At 42.3% G+C, this 21,248-nt stretch overlaps 1 protein-coding gene across 2 annotated transcripts; it reads left to right on the top strand.

Annotated features, from left to right (window-relative positions):
* Positions 1-821: 821 nt before the first annotated feature.
* HACD1 (3-hydroxyacyl-CoA dehydratase 1) lies at positions 822-20,665 on the top strand. 2 transcript variants are annotated; one of them, XM_048511275.1, is made up of 7 exons: positions 822-1,333; positions 3,856-3,973; positions 7,162-7,180; positions 7,266-7,348; positions 14,647-14,768; positions 17,358-17,536; positions 18,481-20,665. In XM_048511275.1, the coding sequence occupies exons 1-7, from the start codon at positions 1,101-1,103 to the stop codon at positions 18,561-18,563; spliced, it is 837 nt and encodes a 278-aa protein (XP_048367232.1). In that variant the 5' UTR covers positions 822-1,100; the 3' UTR covers positions 18,564-20,665. The 2 variants fall into 2 exon arrangements, with proteins under 2 accessions (XP_048367232.1, XP_048367231.1); XM_048511274.1 differs by having other exon boundaries at positions 7,260-7,348.
* The last annotated feature ends 583 nt before the right edge of the window (positions 20,666-21,248 follow it).

Below are 21,248 nucleotides of genomic sequence, written 5' to 3'. Positions count from 1 at the left end.
GTGGGGGGAAACCAGCTTACATGCTGACAGGTACTCCAGTAATTAAAATGTGATCATTAATGCAATACTAATAGTTATACCTTATATTATGGAATGTGTGGCCTTGATGGGATGGCCTACAGGGCATACTGAAGTCATGTGGCTCTTTTGCTTGCTAGTAGTGAAGAGCTGAGGTCACCATGGTGATTTCCGCACAGCCCAAATATAAGTGGCTGAGGAAGCTATTCATCCCATTTTAGGGAAGACCTTTGCACAGGGCTCTTCCCCCAAAAGGTTTGGCGGCGGCACATTATATTTTCCTCAACACAGGTTTTACAAAAATTGCTAAAGTAGCCATGTTTTCAGAGAAACTAATGGAACCGCAGTAACCTGGACTGTTTGCAATCACTTCTTGGAGGGATGAAATCTCCAGTGTGAAGGCAAAAGGGAGAGGCCAGGTTCATTACTAATGTGTTACACAAGTTATTAGCATGCTGTGCAGGAACCACCCATAACTCAGTTGCAACGCAGGGCGCATTTGTTTCCTAATTGTGAATGTGGTTTTTTGAGAGCGTGGAGTGAATACCACTGCATTATGGCATGTTTCCAGAGCACTATCTGGAGCCTAGTGTTGGAGGTAATACCACGGAGAGCGCCACTCGAGAGGCAGAGAACATAAGGGCTCTTTGAGTCACAAGTGGCAGGAGGCATGAGGAGGCAGGGCACCTCTGGTCCCCCAAGTGATCCAAGCCGCCACTTGGGGCGCCAGAAGGCCCGCTGTACCTCGCCTTTGTAGCCGCGCATCTCCGAAGCGGGCTGCAGAGGGAACAGCTGCTGCCTGGTGCCTTACTCCGAGAAGGCAAGTGGGGGTCTTTGCACAGGAGCTGCCTGTCCGGGCTCCTTCTGCAAAAGGGCTGCCTTTGCAGTCCGCCTTGCGACCCAGGGGAACCGCGCAGGCGGAGCGCGTCGCCCTCGTGCCGCTGACCCTGAGCCGGCCTCTAAGACTGGCACGAGGGGATGGCGCGATGCCTTGAGCCGCCCCCGAGAGGGAGGCGGGGCGGGCCAGCGCAGCATATGAGCAGCTGCCTGGGAACAGCCGCCCTCCGGCCCCGCGAAGACAGATGGGGCGAGCGCCAGAGTCAGCTCCAGCTGTCTGCGCGGCGCCCTCCTCCTCCTCCTCTCTCCCCTCGCGCGCCCTCGTCTATCTCCGCCTGGTCTCGGCGAGGGAACCCATGGCGTCCAGCGAGGAGGACGGCTCGGTGGAAGAGAAGGAAACCAAAAAGAAGGCGCCCCGGCGTCGCGGCGCGGTGGCCACAGCCTGGCTCATCTTCTACAACATCGCAATGACCGCGGGGTGAGTGAGGGAGTGCCTCATGCACGCTTCTCGCGCCGGCCGCCAGTGGTCCCGGGATGCAACCCACTCCTCCCCGGGTTGCAACCCACTCTTTCCCGGAGCAGGCAGGGCGAGCCCCCAGGAACCTGTCCCCACGCAAGTCCCGCTAGCCTGACGCTGGCTGCATCTGGTCTCGGGGAAGGGCGCGTGGGGGCTCGCCGTCGCTGGCTTGCATTGCCTAATACGGTGCAAGCCTTCCAGCAAAGCGAGGACGTCATCCCTGCAGCCCGCCAGCGAGGTTAAGTATAGCCCAAGCCAGGAATGCCGGGCGGGGAGAATGGGGGCAGACTGCTTCCCTAGGCATAATTTACTGCGAAGGCCGCCCAAGGCACTCGCGCGCTCCCTGAGTTCGCCTCCGGGGTCCCTTACATTTTCTGGACATGCTTCCTTCGGGGCAGGCTGCTTTGCCATTGGAGCGCTTGGGCTGGCCAAGGTAACCTGAGTGACGGGGGGGGGGGGGGGCTGAGAGCGGAGAGGCCGTCCTCCGTCCGTAGAAGGCCCGATGAGAATGAATCACCCTCCGTATGTTCCTCCAGGGAAAAGCGCTTGCAGCAGTTGGATGCACGGCTGAGTACACATGTGCGCACCTGTGGTTATCTGCGCATGAGGTGACATGCAGAAGTGTGTGAAGTAGCCCTAAAATCTCCTCCAGGGGACAGTTTTCAATGGATGGAGAAGGGAGGAAAAGCGAGATCTTTTTTGGGTCCAGAGATTGAACTTTTACAGTGGAATGTACAGAATAGGGACTGTGAGAGGATACCTTGATGGCTTTTAAACAGCACACGCTGTGGTCGATAGTTATCCCACAAAAGCAAAGCACTGACAGATTTTCAATTGCAGGAGGAATCTTATAAGGAAGAAAATCCAACAGGTTTCCCCATCCCCTGGGAAGAATTTCTCCATCCATTATACATATTAAAATGTTATAGAGCATATCAGGAACTGGAAAACACCCTGATCAGTTCCTTCCAAAGTATTTACAGGTATCTGCAGGTTGACTGGACAACGCATGGAGAAGGAGGGAGGAACAGCTGCAGTGTCATGGCGACATTTTCTAGGTGCCAAAATTGAATTTTGCCCTTTTAAAATGGAATAACAAACTGTCTGATGATGACGGGTTCATCACAGTTTCTCTTCTGATAAAGCAAGGAATATATAAAATAAATAACAGTGGCAGTCCTGTAGAATATACCATAACAGAAAGGGGGGGGGAAGAAACTATAACCCAGCTAAACAACATTGATGCAATTTATAACGAACAGGTGTGTTGCAATGATACAAACAATAGAAATTCCATTTCACATACAAAGCTATGATAATACCAGCAATCAAAAATCAACGATACAGTGCTGTGCCATTCATTGCTAACATAGCAAATGGTGTATATCCAACTTTGCAGTTCAAAAGTAGTCTAAGAAATCCATAATAATTTTGTCACAGAGTAACATCAGACACTATGGTTGGCTGACATGAAGTATTGTCTGAATGAAGAGAAATAAATGCCTCCAGTAGGTCCTGCCCCCAAAGTGAGTCTATCCAGTAGGTCAGATTTGTCTAATTATGAGAAACTGATTTTTTTTGTTGTCTAATACAATACAACTGGCTGCACCTGCGTAGCTATGCAGATGCAACTTGCAAAATTTTAAAAAAGGAAAAGGGGCCTCCCTGCAATGACAGGACAGCGGCAGGCGGATTCTCCCTGCTGTGATGGTGTGGTGCACAGGTGTCAAACTTGCGGCCCTCCAGATGTTCATGAACTACAATTCCCATCAGCCCTTGCCAGTATAGCCAATGCTCATGTTGGGAGGGACTGAAGGGAATTGTAGTTCATGAACATCTGGAGGGCCGCAAGTTTGACACCCCTGGCGTGGTGGAAGAGAGGGAAATAAAGCACCTTCCTGGCTGTTCACTCGATGGCAGATCCAACCCGGGATTTTTCAAAAGAATCGCAAGTATAGCTATTTTTAAAAAACAGGTTGGGGAAATAGACTCATTTTGGGGGCAGAACCTGTGCGAAGTCCCTCCCCCAACAGATTTTATAGCATCCTTCATCCGTGTTTGTTGGCCTGTGCAGAATTGGCTGATGTTACGTACTGATTGTAAGCCACTCTGGGCCTGTTGTGGTCTATGAATCAATTAACAAATAAATACATAAAAATATCACATCAAGTGACATTTGACCCAAAGGTGAGTTTTCAGAAAAGGTGTATCTTTGAGGATTTATATAAGTGGCATGGCCAGTAAGCTTCTCAAGCATTTTCTTAATTTTAGTTAGATATATGATATTTCCTGCCACAAAGCCTTCTGTGGGTGGGCCCAGTTCTTTTTAATATAAGTTCTGTTATATTTGGTAAGGGTCACCTTTCTCCCTTCTGAGAATTGGGGTCACAACTGACATGAAGTATGTGTCTTAAATAATTAACTGAGCAAATCATACCTGTGTATGTTAATTTGAGGACGTTCATTTTCTTCTCTGTTCCCAGGTGGCTGGTGCTGGCCATGGCTATGGCCCGTTTTTACCTAGAGAATGGAACACACAAAGGCTTATACAAAAGCATTCAAAAGATACTTAAATTTTTCCAGACTTTTGCTCTGCTTGAGGTAAGTTTTTAAGCGACAAAACTTTTTTGCCTAGGTAAATAGTTTAACCAAGGGCTAATAGGCATGTAATTATCTAATAGCCCCATCCAGCGGTGGGATGTGGCACCAGCCCGCTGCCTCCAAGAAAGCTTTCCAGTGGTGTGGAAAGCTTGGTGAAGGCCCCAAACCATTCCATCGCCAAAAAACCCCGTAGAGCTCACAGGACATAGGCAACCAAAAGGGTGGGCGTAACTCTGAGAGCCAGAGCGCCATGCTGCCAACCCTCAACCCTAGGAGGAACTAATGTTGGCTGTGCCCCTGGGAACACCCTGGGTTCTGCAGCAGCGGGGCTTCGGGATTGGCAGCCACTGGCATGTCGGCCCATACCTCCAGGGTAAGTACCCCAGGGAGGGCACATATGCCAGCACAAGGATGCACCACTCTCTTGAGCCCCTTTCCCCCCACCTTTGCATGGGACTGTTTTTTCTCTTAGGGGAATGTTTCAGAGAACAGTCTTAGTTTGTTCAGGAATGATTCTCACTATGAGTGGCAGTGGCGTATCTGCCTAGGGACAAGGGGTACCCCTTGTTTCTGGGCGCCATTCTTCTGGTCATGTGGGGGGGCACAAAATCGCCCCCCCCACGTGACCAGGAAGTCCTGCTGGCTCTTGTTTTCGTGTGCCTTGAGGCATTCTGGGGGGGCAGGGGGCACCCTAGACCTTGCCCATGTCCATGGTGACAAGGACGGAGTCGAGGGCAGTGGGGGACGGTGCCGGCGGGGGGTGGAGGGGGACAGAGCCTGTGGGCAGAGCCTGCGGGGCATCCTGGAGACAATTTGTCTCTGGGTGCCATTTACCCCTGGTAGTCTCTGATGAGTGGGAAAGGAGTAGAGGGGAAACCCCTGAAAATGGCTTTTTCTTTTGAAGTGCCTAGCCACAGATTTGATCTATGCCCATTTTAACATCTTTGTTCCTGCTTTTAAGAGCTATTGTTCTGCATTGGGGTGATCTAAATATTAAAATTTTGAAAACATTAATTTTCACTTAAAACGTTTTACAGTTTTTTAAGCTGCTGAGGTCTACAGAAGAATTCATGCCTCCACATAAAAATTATTAAAGACTTGATTTACACACTCGTACCCCGCTGCCCACAAGAAGCATATTGTAAGATATCTATTCCAGCATGCTAAGGGACATAGGTCACATTATTTTTTTTTGTTTGGTGACCAGTACCTGGACTATGGTTCTCTGCAGTGATTTTGACATCATTTCCATAGCTGTGACACCTCCCCCCCCCCCATTTCCCTTGGCAATATGGTTTGTTGAGTGGCTGCAAGGTTCTGGTATTGTGGTAGAGGTGGATGGTATTTATTTATTTAGTATATTTCTACAGTGCCTCTTCAGAGTCATGTCAAGGTGGCTTCCAATAAAATACAGTTTAAAAAAGCTATTAAACATAAGCAGCATAAAAACTGTCTGCAAAACAGGAGCAAGCCATTAAAAAGCTGATAAAGTGGATTTTGCTATTCCATACAGTAAAATCCATCTGTAAAGTGCATTGAAAGTGGATTGAAAGTGCACTATTCTGCATGTGTAGAAGGGGCCTTAGTGTCACCAGAATAGCAAGACAGACTCGATGCCTTGACTCAGTGGCGTAGCTCCAAAGGGGTGCACGGGGGTGTGCGACGCTCCGGGGGTGCGGGGGCATGGCAGGGACGCAGGGCACATGTGTGCCCCGGGTGCAGTTCCCCCTTGCTCCGGCCCTGCCTTGACTCCGCTTAGCATAGAAACAGATTTGTTACACCAGATTAATTTTGAGGACTTGATAAGAGACTTTACAATTAAAGTAGAAAAAAACTTTTAGAGTACAGTTAACAATTATCTTTTCATCCATGAATGTTAAAATGCTATGTATCTTTAAGGTTTTAGAAAATAATGGAATAAAATATGGTTTATATGTGAAATAGTTGTTGATATGTGTATATTTGTGTGTCTGCCTATCTGTGCCCTGTGAGGAAAAGCAGTACATTGCAGGCTACAAGTTTTGTTTCACAAGGTTCGGAAAAACGTTCTAATTTGAAACATTTCAAATGATAAGTTTTAACATTTATATTTGCATTGTTCTCATATCGCAATTTAAAATATAAATTATTGAAAAATTGCATTTTTCTACTGCCCAACCGTAGTTATAAGCAAATAAATTGCTTTTTGCTATAAAGTGTTAAATAAATGAAATAAAAACATGCTATATTGTGGCTATAAATTGTGACATCTGGTCAGATTAACCTGCAAGTAAATTGAATTATGAATCTTGCAAATGGAAGGGCTGGGGCACCAAGGTTGGACTGTGCTTATGGCATCAATCGGACTGAGAGCCAGTGTAGTGTAGTGGTTAACCGCGGGTGGATTCTAATCTGGAGAACTGGGTTTGATTCCCCACTCTTCCACTTGAGTGGCTTATCTAGTGAACCAGATGTGTTTCCACACTCCTACATTCCTGCTGGGTGATCTCGGGCTAGCCACAGTTCTTCGGAACTCTCTGAGCCCCACCTACCTCACAAGGCAGAGGAAGGGAAAGGAGCTTGTAAGCCACCTTGAGTCTCACAGGACAGAAAGGTGGGATATAAATCCGAGCGCCGCCGCTGCCTCCTCCTCTTCTTCTAAGTCCACCATATCCTGGCCCTTCTTGGTTCTAGAATGCTCTGGTTGGATCCTAGTTCTTACTTAGTTCTCTCCCTAATGTACTAGAACCCAAGCAAAGCATGTTAGAACAAAGAAGGGCCAGGAAATTCACAACTCTCCTGTCATCTTTCAATGAGAATAAGTGCGGTAATTTACCCACTCGTGCAGTTCTGCGTGGCCATCTTTATTTGCTCTTTATGAAACCCCTAAAATCATTCTAGCTGCTTTTATTCCTTTTTGATTTTCATTGATCGCACCTCCAAATTAAACTTTCTTTGTTCATGATTTTAACTTTTTCTTATGTAAACATTAGGGAGATTTATTCTACTCATGTTTCTTTGTTTGCATGCAACTTAAGAGAAGGAAAGGCAATGGATGCTTGGGTTTTTGCCATCCATGAGAAAATCTTTGGAAAGTAGCAAGGACCAGGATGAGAATTTAAGATCAGCAATGCCTTTCTTTGTAGTTCCGTGAAATGGTTTTAAATAAATTGTCTTGTAATTCTCTCTGTCTCTTTTTAAATTCACAGATAATCCACTGTGCAGTTGGTGAGTCTTTGTTTCGGGTTCTCAATTAACTAGCCCAGTCCTGCCTATGGGACAAAGATGACCTATTTCTCTTTTTAAGGATTAGTGCACACCTCTGTGCTTGTGACTTGGGTCCAAGTGAGTTCCAGAATCTTCATGGTGTGGTTCATTACGCATAGTATAAAACAGGTAGGTGTCAGAGATTTGAAAAAAAAAAACTTTGTCTCAGCTGGGTAAAGGCCTATTTGGTAGGGGTAGCAAAATACGTTTGGTGGCAAGTGATAGTCTTTTAAAAATTATCATGGGCAGATCTACAGGTTGGTAGAAATCGCAAAGAATGAGAATGGCTGGGAACAGATCTGCAGGTGGAACTTCAGAGTTCCTCAGTTGAGTTTGCTTCACGAATGAGAGATGAGAACTTAAAAGCCACTGGAGAGGGATATGTGAGCTCGCTTGGCTTGTTTCCTGGTTTGCTCTGTCTGTTGAACAAGATCAAAGGCTGACATGTCCGTTTGTCAACCTATTCTCCCAGCTGTCAGCCATTCCTGTTCCAGAGACAACTTAAAATTAGCACATGTTGAATGGGCTAAGTAGAAAAGCCTTAAGTGAATTATATTTCACACAGGTGCTTTCCTAGTTTGCATTGATTGCATTCTTTTATTTATTTCTAAGTAAAAAAGAAAAGAAAAAGGGAGCATTAGCTCTTGAAAGTTCATATCCCAAAATCTTGTTGATCCTTCAGGTTGCTACTGAACTCAAATCTAGAAATAAACAGGAATCTTACAGTGCAGTAAAGAACAATTAATTTTCACTCTAACCTTGGTTTTCGTGAACTAGAGCCTACTTCCATAGCGAAACCTACATTGTACAAGTTATTTCATCAGGTCATTTTGACTTGGTCAGAAATATGCTCTCGGGCAGTTTAAATGTTGACATGTAATACGGAAGCCAATTTCAGAGAGCTGTCTGTTCGAGAAACATCACGGAGTAAATTCAAGTAATTGAAGGGTTGATCTTCTTGTGGAGAGAATTGTAGAAACAAAACTCCTTGTGGCTAATAAAATCACATTTTGCATTTGGTTGTATTAGATTACAACATGTCACTTCAAATATATTAATTGTGGTATGCAATGATTATAAGGATGGTCTAGTACAGGGGTCTGCAACCAATTGGCCATGCTGGCAGGGGCTGATGGGAATTGTAGTCCATGAACATCTGGAGAGCCACAGGTTGCAGACCCCTGGTCTAGTAGACTTTGGGGTAATAGCTTGAATAAAAAAATTCGATAAAAAGCTTCTGAAATAATCCTAAATACTAAGCTTAGCTAGGGGTTGTTAGATGCTGTTCATATATATGCATGGGAATCCAACATAGTGAATGCATTCAATTCTTTAAAAAATTCTACCTACAATCTGTGTACACATTAAGTGTACATTTCAGGGAACAACAACTAAATATCAAATAAGAAATATAAGGTGATATTATAATGCTGTTCCTAAACGGGGGGGGGGGGGGAATGATCCATAGACCTTCAGAGTGTTCACTGGCCATTGGATAACGATGTGGTATGATGTCATGCCATGCTTTAGTGTGTCAGGTCTATCCCTCAGCTTCTGGCTGATGAACTCTGGAAATAAATAGAGTTATGCATTCTCTAGGTTTCTTTGGAAACAGTTAGCACCAATTTGACTTGATGTATCCCCAGTGGCGAAGCCACCAGGGGGAAGGGGTGCGCGCGACGCACCGGGCGCACCATTTCTAGTCACGTGTGGGCAGAAAAATCCCCCTGCACCACCCTTGCGGCAGCCCCCTCACAGCCCCACCCTGCAGCGCACCACCCCATTTACTTTTAGAAATGGATTAGGCCGGAAGCCTGCCTGCGTTGCCTGGGCCTGATGGGAACTACATTTCCCATGGACACCATGGGTGGGCACTGTGGGGGGGGGGGGGTGCGCGCAAAAGCCAGAGTGTGTACTGGGCGCACTCTGGTCTAGCTACGCCTCTGTGTATCCCACAATCCTAGTACTTGCTGGAGTAGCTGCTATGCAGCTAAAGTTAAGAATTTTTCAGTCCATTAAAGTTAAAATTAAACATGTTCTGGGAGAATAAAACATGTGCTGACAAGGAGCACTTCTTCGGCTCCTTCTGCACATGCAGAATAATGCACTTTCAATCCACTTTCAATGCCCTTTGAAGCTGGATTATACTGTGCGGAACAGCAAGTGCTGAGGAGCACTTAACTCTGACTGGATGGTGCACAGCACTTTTCAGCAAATGCCTTTATTTATTTATTTATTTATTTATTTATTTATTTATTTATTAATTAATTATATTTGTATACCGCCCTCCCCGAAGGCTTTCAAGATCCCACGTAATTTGTCTCCCAGCGCAGTTATTTGGAAGCGTTTGATGTTGACAGCCTGAATGAATACTAACTTTAGGTCAGTGCTCCCACTTGTGTGTAAGCTTTTTTAAAAAAAGTTCTGAGCCATTAAACTGTCTCACCAGCAGGTGGCACAAGTCTACTTGCTTTCTGACCAGAATTCTTACACTATCTTCTATATCTTATTGTCTTCTGTGTCTTGTCTTTGTAGCACACTTGAGTGGAGAGATAGTCCCTCCCAATACAGAGCAACAAGGTTGAGCTAAACTGATGAATGGGACTTAATTCTCATTGCTTTTGTTAGTAACGGTTATTGCTTTTCCCAAACAGTGCTATAACCTGCATAGTTTTAGGTTTTCCTTTCAAATTGCTAAACACAGCAGTAATAGAAAAAATAATAAATTCATGGGATCACCGGTAGGCAGGAAGTGGGGCCAGCTAAATCAGGAATAAAGTCAGGGACTCCCAATATAATGCTTAACAATAGGTTTTCTGGTGCCCATTTAATTCGGCCCCTTCCGCATATGCAGAATAATCCACTTTCAATCCACTTTCAGTGCCCTTTGAAGCTGGATTATACTGTGCAGAATAGCAAAATCCACTTTCAAACAATTGTGAAAGTGGATTGAAAGTGCATTATTCTGCATGTGCGGAAGGGGCCTAAGGCATCTCTGCCCCAATGCAAATGGTAAGACCTGGTTTTCCTCCATGTCACTGGAGCAGGAGATGCTTCAGAGAAATGCACCAGATATCAGGGAGCATCTAATCAGAAACTGCTGCTTCCATTTTACAACCTTCCAAACCCTTGTGCTTGGTGCCAACCCCCATGCCAGTCATTTTATAGTGGTGCCCATTCCCTGTTTTTAGATCTCCACAAGACTGGGAACCCCATGTTGTATGTGGAGGGACTGTGAAGTCTGAAAGGATAAGAAAGCTTCTTCAGTCTGTGCCACAAATGCAAGTGGTGCATGACCCATCTTCCAATTCTTTAAAAACTGAAGTACAGTTTTAGTCACTTGTCACGGAAGTGATTTGTCTTTCTCACAACATGGGAACTGTGTTTATGCATCCTCCAATGAAATGCACAGCTTGTGCTTCACATGTTATGCAAAAAAATGGGGGGAAAGAACACCCTGCTTTGCTGGTGCTGTGTAATTTATGACACTGCTCGAGCTGCATAATTGATTTGTTTTATTTATACCCTTCCGTTATCTCCAGTGGGATTCAAAGTGCCCTACATTGTTCCCTTTTCCATTTTATCTTCACAACAACTCTGAGAGGTAGGTTAGGAGGCGAGGGTGTTACTCAACAAACTTCCATGGCAGAGTAGGAGTTCAAATTTGGATTTTTCAGCTCCTAGGCTGACACTAATCACGGTGGTGACAACATCAGCAAATTCATTGTAGCTTGGAAGTGTACCACGTCAGTTCAAGTTGAAAATGAGAAGAATTTTCCCCTTCACTTGTTTTGTTTGGCTGTGTAGTTGACTGTCGTTGTGTTCTAGTGTGTAGGCATGGGTTTTATGTTGTGTCACTTACAGGTGTTAATGCACTGAGTAATCTGAAGCCATCACATATTATGCACACAAAATATAAAAGTGAAAATCCCATGCACCTAAATTGAGTGTATTCTTAATCAGGGAGGACAAATTGTTAGTAATCATAAATATAATCTGATTTTTCAAAAATATTAATCGTATAATTAAAAAATTAGAATCAAAAAGAGCACATAGCCTCATGTATAACTTAGTTGTACAGAAAAAATAAAATAAAAAGAGCACATAGCCTCATGTATAATTTAGTTGTACAGATGTACTTTCTGTCCCAATTAAGTCAGATGACAGTGGACTGTAGTTCTAGATATTTGTGTCAACTAAAAAGTATTTGGTCAAGCTGCTGTTATACTCTGTTGTTAACTGTTCTAAAGGAATAATCTGTTAAGCACTTGTTTAGGTATTTATACCTTGCTTTTCTCCCCAATGAAGACCCAAAATGACTTACAATGTATATTTATTTACTTTATTTATATATCCCATCTTTCTTTCCCAATGGGAACCCAAAGCAGCTTACATCATTTTTCTCACCTCCAACTTATTTATTTTTCTCACTTGCAGTAGGTTAGGCTGAGAATATATGACTGGCCCAAGGTTATTCAGAAAAATTTCACGGCAGAATGGAGATTCTAACTTTAATTTCCCAGATTCTAATCTAATATCTTAACTACTACATCCCACCTTTCTCTCCTCCATTTATCCTCACAACAACAACAACAACAACAACAACAACAACATGATGACATAAGTTAGTAGACTAAGAGAGAATGACCAGCTTTAGGAGACTCAAACAAGCTTTGTAGCAAAGTAAGGATTTAAACCTGGATCTCCCAAATCCTAGCCCACCATTCTGTAAGAAGTGGGCTTTGACTATAAGAGTGAAATAACTATACATAGCTTGTGGATGGAACTATTAACAGTCATGGTTAAGTCTTGGGCTATGGTACATGATAAAGCAACTTTGTTGCTGCAAAGCAGGTTTTGATCTGGTCAGTACCTGAATGGGAGACCTTATGGGAGCTCCATGGAAGTGGCTTTGGATTCCATGATGGAAGTAAGTTAAGAAAGAAACATAACAACTAAAATTTACAGAATAGTTTCCTAGAGAAGCATGGTTGAAGAAAATTGGGCAAAAATCTGCCCTTTCTTTAAACAACTTAACAGTTCTCCATTTTGCTTTGTTTAGATCCCCATATATAAATGGTACTTCTTTATTGCTTGCTGTGAATAAGGCACTGCAGAGGATCTCATATGTTTATCCATCTGCCCCTGCTGGAGATGAACTTTTGTATAAGCACGCAGCTTAAAGCAGACATGGATTTCAAAAATATCTCCCTCATAAAGATATACATTATCCTTAAGTTTAAGTAAATAATAATAGTAATGCTGGCAAGTTGCAACTAACTTACTGCGACCCCCATGGGGTTTTCAAGGCAAAAGATGAGCAGAGGGGCTTTTTCATTATATGGCCCCTTCCGCACATGCAGAATAATGCACTTTCAATCCACTTTCACAACTATTTGCAAGTGGATTTTGCTATTCCGCACAGCTGCAAAGTGCACTGAAAGTAGATTGAAAATGGATTATTCTGCATGTGCGGAAGAGGCCTAAGCCTCTGCATAGCAATATTGGTCTTCCTTGGTGGTCTCCCATTCAAATATTAACCAAGGCTGACCCTGCCTAGCTTCTGAACTCTGAGAACCTCAGGCTATAATACAGCACACTAAACATTGACAGCCAGGTTAACAAAACAATTTCGATAAAAAATATTCCTACAGCTTGATTTACAGAGTGATAAACAGCTGGCAGTCTTCCCTAACTTTATGTGATAGTTGAAAATGCTTGGCATGTCTGAAAGTGTGATTTTTGAGTTTTGTCACTGGTGCACTTTGTTAAGAAGCAATTAAAGTCTTCTTTTCTGTACTTGTAACAAAAATCTGTATCGCTCTATTTTATTTCACAGAATCCCTGGAGCTTTTATTAGTCTTCAGGCATGGAAGTCTATTACAAAATTCTTTCCATTTTAACGAAAAGAAAATTACTTGTCTGTAATTCCTCTTCTCAGAAGGTAATAAATAGATACCCACTCACCTTCTTCGCAGAGTTGGACATTAATTTGCTGTTGCTTATTACATCTTTTGTTTGGTACGACCTCATGTCTTGATGTAGTGGGTAAATATATGCTACCTGCTGAGGCAATTCAATGACTCAGACAATTTAACAATCTGCAGATGAGTGTACCATAGTTCTGGCTTGGTTCCTATGTAAGCATGCAATCTTATGCACATTTACTGGGGAAATACCTCTGAACACTTATTTCTTAGTAGACAAGCATAGGTACTACTGATACCAACTTAGCATAAACATTGGTACAAAGCATAAGTACCCTTGGACATAGTGGGACTCACTTGTTAGTAGGATTGTGATGCCAATAATCTTCTTACAACTCCTCGAAGCTCCTCTGGCTAGGTCCCTGATACCAGCTATCTGTTTTCAGTTTGTTACCTCCTCTAGATTACACAGGACAAAGTAAAGTCCTATGCAGCCCACTTCTACTTGTGTTTACTTGAAAGTAAAGCCTTCTAAGGTGTGCAGGACTCTAGTTCAGTGGAACTTGCTTCTTGGTAAGTGAGCTTAGGACTACAGCCAGGCAGCCCCATTCAAGGGGCCAGGTGGCTGGCTGTAGTGCCATGACCACATTGCTGCTCCCATAAAGGCTTCCTGGGGGTGTGAGGATGCTTGAAAAACATAAATGCTTAATGCATAAATGAAAAACATAAACGCTAAGAAGGCCCCATTGGGCTTAATAGACTTACGCCACCTTTTGGGTGGCATAAGTCTAAAGTCCCAGCCACCCACATAAAAGGACTAATGGCCAGGAGGAAGCCGTCTAACATTGGCTCCTCCTCTGTCCCGCCCCTGCTATGGCACAGTATCCCAGCACCCAGGGAGGGCAAATCTGCCATGTGACTCTGACAGGCAGATCCCCCCCCCCCCACTTTGGATGGGGCTCTTAGAGAGAGTATCCTAAGCCATTCTATTCAGAAGTAAGTCCCATTTTATTATCTGTGAATTACATCCAGGGAAGTGCCCTTAGAACCGCAGCTTTAATGTGCAAGAAACTAAACCTACGTAGGAATAAGAGAAGCCAGAGAAATTCTATTAAGCAGTGGAATTTTAGAAGATGATTGAATGGAAATGTGGTCTGCTCAATGCTTGTGTGGATGCCCAGAGTAGATATGCAGACAAAAATACTGGTTCTGATAAAAGTGGTATCAATTATGTAAATAGTGCCACAGCAATTAGGCAAAATATAAACTATCTGAGATGCTAATTGAAATGGTTGCTATATATACAAGAAATATACTACAATATTCTGTGTGTGAATTTCCTACCTTTTTCCATTCAGAGGGGAATTTTTTTAGTATGAATGTTGGACGCAGAGCACCAGGACTGAAATGCTGGTTTGGGTCACTGTTTTGAGAGAATCAATTTAAAATTTTTACTGTTAATGAAAATGCAGAAAATGTTGCTTCTTTATGCTTCCACAGATCCAGAACGAGGAAAGCGTTATTCTTTTTCTGGTTGTTTGGACTGTGACAGAGATCACCCGATATTCCTTCTACACATTCAATATGCTCAACCACTTGCCATACTTCATAAAATGGGCCAGGTGGAGAATGTTTTGCAGTTTAGTTTCTCATTGTTCCGTGCATGCTAATTGAATGCATGCTGTATTAGTTGTGAGAGCTGCGAGAGCTGAGTGTGTGGTTTATAACCTGGTTTGGTCTTGAACAAAGGACATTTTAGTTTCGTTACAATGCAGTTCTGTGCAGTGCCGAAGTTCATTAAATCAGTGGGCTTTAAATGGAAGAATTCTGGATAGGATTGCACTTGGGGTTGTCTGAGCATATGTCTTTCAGAAGCTGCATGCAGAATATACTAAAAAGTGTACATTTACAGGTTGTTGTACGCTTTTATTTGGGTAGTATAACATTTTAGAGTGGCTTGTAGAAAAAAAATCTTTTTAAACATCATCTGTGTGATGCTTTCGGCTATGTCCCTTTTGGGTTCACAGTTCCACTGTATTTTGGTGTAATCCTACACCAGTTAATACAATTAATGTAGCAACTGGGCAGGTGGCTCCCATTTTAGAATGAGTCAAAAGGAAAATCTGGTTAAGCTTTTGCCAAGTTGTTGTTGCCTAGCAAGACTGAGGGATAACTAAGCTTTTGACAAAAGTATTTGGAAAGGTTTATACTGAGGTGACCAAGAATCAGAGTAACAAGAGATGATTAAATTATGTTTTGGGTCTTGTAGCTTTGATTCCTTTAGTGCCCGTGTAGCTAAAATCCATAGCCATTCTTCAAATATAATTTTCATCAGACAGAATATGGTTCAAGTTTGGATAGACTAAAGTGTAACATTTAAAATGTTGACTGTTTGATGTGTAAAGTGCCATCGAGTTGCAGCCGATTATGTCGACCCCGGCAAGGAGTTTTCAAGGCAGGTGAGAAGCAGAGCGGGTTTGCCATTGGCTTCTGCTTCAAAGCCTTCCCTGGTGGCTTCTCTTCCAGGTAACAACCGTACTTAGCTGCCAAGATCTGATGAGATAAGGCTATGCCATGTCACCTTTCCTCCATGAAGTGCTACATATAAGCTCACTTATTTCTCTTAAATGAGATTGCCCGATTCATAGGACTGAATTTGATGCTTTCCATATAAGTGCTTTTTAAACACGTTGTGATTATATAAGGTAAATGTAGTCCAGGGGAACGGCCGCTTTAGTGTGTTGCAACAAAAATAAGCAGGAGTGTGCAGCAGCATAAAGTTTTAATCTTGTATAAGCTTTCATCTATTTTGTCAGATGTATAAAAGATGGTGTGTGATAGGTTTGGGTATCATCTCCTGTTTTGCTGCAAGGGAAGCTTTGCCTGCCCTTGTTTGATGGAGATATGTACAGCTTTGATTCAGTGTAGAGTGCACCTCTTACATTTTTTTTTGCAATTGTATCTAAACCATATTGCTAATTTCTTTTCTTAGTTCCTCTTTATATCCCACTAATCCATTTTCATTTCTTCTTGCATCTCATATAGTGCATTCTTGTTGACTTATGTGCTGTCCCAGCCCCTATGAGGGTTTCAAGTTCCATGGCTTCCATTTTTAAATGTCACTTATTTTGGTCATGGAATGTGCCCTTCTTTCTGACTCTGCAATAGGGTTGCCAACTCTGGGTTGGAGGTGGAGCATGAGGAGGGCAGAGTTTGGGCAAGGAAGGGAGCTCAGTGGGGTATAATTCCATAGAGTCCACCATTCAAACCAGCCATTTTTCCAGGGGAAATGATCTGTGTGGTCTGGAGGTCAGTTGTCATTCCAGGAGGACTCCAGGCCCCACCTGGAGGTTGGCAACCCTGTTCAGGAAAGGAACTCTCTTTATCTTTCCCAGTCTGAGTTGAAGAGATTAATTTTTAATGGATGTCTGCAATTGCATGGTTTACCTTGTATAAAAACTCTTCCTGATATTGATTTTTTAAAGTTTTTCAGTATCTTAGATGACTAATACATTTCCCCAAAGCAGCTGAAATATGCCAAGACCAGTGTCTTTCATTTTCCGCTGTTCATAAGAAATACAGCATAATGTCTACTAGCGATCAAGGAAATCATCAATTCAAAATTTACCTCAGCCAGACATCTTCTAGGTAGTCTGAAGAAAGCCATCTTTTTTGGCCCTTCAGTCGCAAAACGGGAGTGATAAACTGTGGATTTGAAAAAAAAATTATGGTGTTGAGGAAACACCTGGAAATTCCCACATATCTAACCTTGTAATATTCTGATGGGTCTCAGAAGCAGACACTTCTGCCTCTTTTTATATTACTTGACTCAACTGCTGTCAACATTCTGTGCACTTGGACTATATGCAGGCCTCATCAAATTGCGTTTCGGGGGGGAGGTTCTCAGTTAATTTGCAGTGCAGATCCCTATACTATGTCTGTGGGAAGCCTAGTTTCTCTGCTTTCGTAACTAGAATGGGCCCCAGCTACTTCAGTATGAACTACAGTAATACCAGTTTACCTGATACATCTATTTGCTGAATGCTGGGTGTGCCGTCCTAAGCAGAGTTACATCCTTCAAAGTCCATGGTCTTTGAGAGTACTTGCAAAAGCTACGCGTTAATGGTGTGCTGTTGAAAGACCAAAACAAAAAAGTGAGCTGATCAGCAAAAATTCGTGGAGCTATGTAACTATTTGTTTATTTATTCCAGGTACAATTTTTTCATCATTTTATATCCTGTGGGAGTTGTTGGTGAGCTTCTAACTATTTATGCAGCCTTACCTTATGTGAAGAGATCAGGCATGTTTTCAGTGAGGCTTCCCAATAAGTATAATGTCTCTTTCGACTATTACTACTTCCTGCTCATCATCATGGCCTCCTATGTACCATGTAGGTATTAGTAGATAAACATACTTTATGCCTAATAAAGTTTGTTTGTTTGTTTGTTTGATTGTTTATTTGTTTGTTTGATTGATTGATTGAGATAAACATACTATTTTCAGTGGTATATTTCTATCTTAATAACAGTGGAGTTAGATTTTGTTTATTTGTGCAGCAGCACATTTTGTATTCTGTCCTGATTCCAAGAAGCTGAGAATGGCATACTTAATCATTAAACAGTTAACTTCTTTATAACATAGGTTGATTACGCACAAGGCATCTGCTGTGCAATAGAGGCAAATGTGCATCACTGCAAGATTTATTGTATAAAAGTATTTTCTCAAGCCCCACTTTCATTTACTATTCTCCCTGCGGCAAGTGAGACTTTTCTTGCACAATTCAAAGTGGGTACAGGATTTTTTAAAAAGAAAACGCTGTTAGATGTATGTGTGATATCACACTTTTGGGGAAACCCAGGAGTGATGTCATTCCTCTCTAGGAATTACCAGAAACTCCATAGTTTCATCACAAAGCTTCCAGCAATTCCTAAAGAGGACTGATATCCCTACCTGATTTTTGGCAGAAGTGATATCACAATGTCACCAATGACTCCCCTTATTTCTCTGCCCTCCTAGATTATTATCTTAGGTTTTAGTCATCACTATACAAGCTCTTTGCAAACTTCATTGCAAGGAAACTTCATTGCAAGGAAAACAGATCACCATTCAGTATGAAAACTCATGAAGCTGTGGGGAGTAAAAGAATGAGAATTGGGGGAAGGGGTAAGAGCACTGGCAAATTGTTGCTGAATGTGGCGTTTCTTCCCTCCCCACACTTCCAAGATGATCAGGGCCTCAGACCTCTGTGCACCTCTGTAGATTTGTTTCTACCCTTTATGCACTAATTATGCTTTGTACATTTTGACACAGTTCTTCCTTTTTCTCCTTTCACAGTGTTTCCACAATTGTACTTCCACATGCTACGTCAGAGAAGAAAAGTGCTTCATGGTGAAGTGATTGTAGAAAAGGACGATTAAAGCAACCTTGTAAAGCTAGTGGAGTTTTTTTTCAGAGTAACAAACCAAATCTATATTGTGTTGCACGAGTCCAAGTTTGAAATCATGGAACAAGACTAACTAGTGCACAAAACAGATTGAGATTATACTATTTTGTAAGAGTAATATTTTCAGAGTTCACTTTTCAACTTTGAGGTTTCCCTCCCTCTGTTTGGTTTCTAGTATAAAAAAACTGCAAAATATTGCAGTTGCATGGGCTGTTTAAACAGTTTCCAATTGTATTTTTAGTAGGGCATTGACTGTACTGGGACAGTTACTATTCTAAACATTATAAGTCATAAGGTTAGGAGTGTCCCAGCCTAGAACCAGAGAAGCCCATGCATACCCTCATAGCATTTATATCCATATTTGAAAAAAGAGATTTACCACTCCCTTACAGATGTTGATCCTTGTACATTGCACCAGGTGTATTTGTCAGGAGGCACTGGGCAATTATTGCTGTTCTCATTTGCCTACTTACAGCAAGAGAACTCCCAAGTGGTTGCAGACCTTGCCTGCCAATACAAGCAACCTAGACAGCTGATCAGCTGGTGAAGGGGGCATGATTGTCCTAGGGAGAAAAATTGAGAAGAAAAATAAGGTGTTGCCTGCTTACTGGAAGTTCTGACTAGGCTTGGAGATTCGCGTGCACCGAATCCTGGATTTGGCTTGAATCTGGGTGCATTCGGGCATATTCAGGCCAAAATCGGCCGAATATACCCTGCCCAAATATGAATGAATCCGAATTCAAGTTTCCTTTGCCATGGAAGGATTAGTTAACAACCTGTTCTTACACCCTGTCTGTTTAACATTTAAAAGGGATCCCTCCCCCAAAATCTCATCACTAGTTCCATATGCTCAAGGCAGCTTTGTACTGCCACACTGCAAACTGCAAACCAAATTGATGTCCTGTTGTTCAAAGGAAGATGTCAAAAATTGTTCAACAAATTCAGATCATCGGGTATGCATAGTGCAAGTCTGGATTGCAGCCACTGTACATTAAAGAAATCTCAAACACTGCTGAATCAAACACATGTAGGCAAAGATAAGGACTTGAATGAGATCTCTGGTTTTCTCCTCCATCTACCACCTGCTCCCATGCCTGAAATTTGGCTTCAGAGTTTTGAGAAATCCCTCTAGACCAGGCTTTGAAGGAGGGAGTTTATAGATGGAGAGCAGAATTAGTGACCCTTCTCTTGGCAAGAATAGAAGAGCTTTCTACAGCAGGATCTTTCGATCCAAGCTTCGATGTGGGGACTAGAACTGGTTGTGAATCTTTCTTCAAATGTATTTGATTTTTGTCAAATCCTCCAAAGTTTATATATTTACAGGAATGTAACTGAAAAAAATCATTAAAGGTGCACTTGTTACTTTAACAGTTTTTTCTGGCAATATAACAACTTTATTTTGTGAGGAAGGTTTTCCTACAATAAAGTGATCAAAGGTGCTCTAACCATTATTTCATGCTGCGTAAATTTGAAGTACTTTGATATATAGTAAGTAATCTACAAAGTTGCTCAGCTTTAATTTATATACTTACATACAAACTCATGTTTAGATTACAAGTTTTTAAATTGCATTAATGCTGTTTTGCAATCCTTGCTTAATTTTAACTTTCTTTTTAGAAATTTAAATGATTTCTTACAAAATATTTTGGCAGCTTTTGTTACCTGTTTCATAATGACAGAGAACTAAATGGAAAGATCTATTTGTGCCTGGTGAATAGAGTTGCCTTTTCCCCTAGCATTTCCCCTAGCAAATTTATTATGTGCCTCATCATTTTGCTGAACTAATTTGGACATGCTGCAACTGTGCTCTGAACACAAATATTTGGTGGTTCTCATGTATGCTGTTCTTTAACTTGAGGATGTTGTCGTAAAGTAAACAAGAAAATATTATAGGTATTCTTTTTTACCATTTTGTACATCCAGTATTAAACAATACCACATCTTGCACTCAGGACTTCTGATTTTGCACAGAATTCTGATATTTCTGAGTGTATTTTAAGAATGAAATGTTTAAGATGATTTATACACATACTGTGCCAAAAATGCACTTTGAATAAATTATTTACTCATAGCCAATATGGGGTTTTTTATTCTACAATTTAGAGAGGCACAGAACATAAAGATCATAGACTCATGTGTGGTCTGCTTCACTTTGAGCATACATTTCTTTGGATTTAATTCTCATTAACATACACATTTTCCCCTATTTGGCACTCATCCTGCTTTCAGTTCTGAGAATCCCCACATTTTCTGAGTGCTCTCTAAATGTAACCTTTTCCCTCCCTTCACTGGGAAAGCAAAGGAGATCCCTGTGTGTTGAGGTTTTCTTGGGTTTTCTCGTTCCTTTCCACCTTTCCTTGCCCACAGCACAGTAGTCCCTCCCACCCCACTGCCCAGCTCCCTTCCATGTCTCCTCCCTGTTGGGACAATCATAAGTTTGATGCATTTCTTTTTTTAAAAAAGTTTTCAGTGCTGTTTAGCGATGGTGCAGTGAATCCAGTGAAATTGACAAGGTTCAGAGGGAACATTTTAAACCAGAGGAGGATAGGAAAGGTGGGGAATGCTTCACAGGGGACACTGCCAGCCAACCCTCACCTACTCACTAGCCACCAAAACCCATGATCAGAGGACTGCAGAGGGTGCTTGCAGGGGAGTCTGA

The sequence above is a fragment of the Sphaerodactylus townsendi genome, linkage group LG11, assembly GCF_021028975.2.
Source record: "Sphaerodactylus townsendi isolate TG3544 linkage group LG11, MPM_Stown_v2.3, whole genome shotgun sequence".
NCBI lineage: Eukaryota > Metazoa > Chordata > Lepidosauria > Squamata > Sphaerodactylidae > Sphaerodactylus > Sphaerodactylus townsendi.
This window is presented reverse-complemented; position numbering and strand designations above follow the sequence as displayed.

Excerpts from the sequence above, each read along its gene's own strand:
- HACD1 (XM_048511274.1), top strand. The coding sequence starts at position 1,101 with ATGGGGCGAGCGCCAGAGTCAGCTCCAGCTGTCTGCGCGGCGCCCTCC. Across the intron at positions 7,349-14,646 it reads TTACGCATAGTATAAAACAG|ATCCAGAACGAGGAAAGCGT; the intron begins GTAGGTGTCAGA and ends ATGCTTCCACAG. Across the intron at positions 14,769-17,357 it reads TACTTCATAAAATGGGCCAG|GTACAATTTTTTCATCATTT; the intron begins GTGGAGAATGTT and ends TATTTATTCCAG.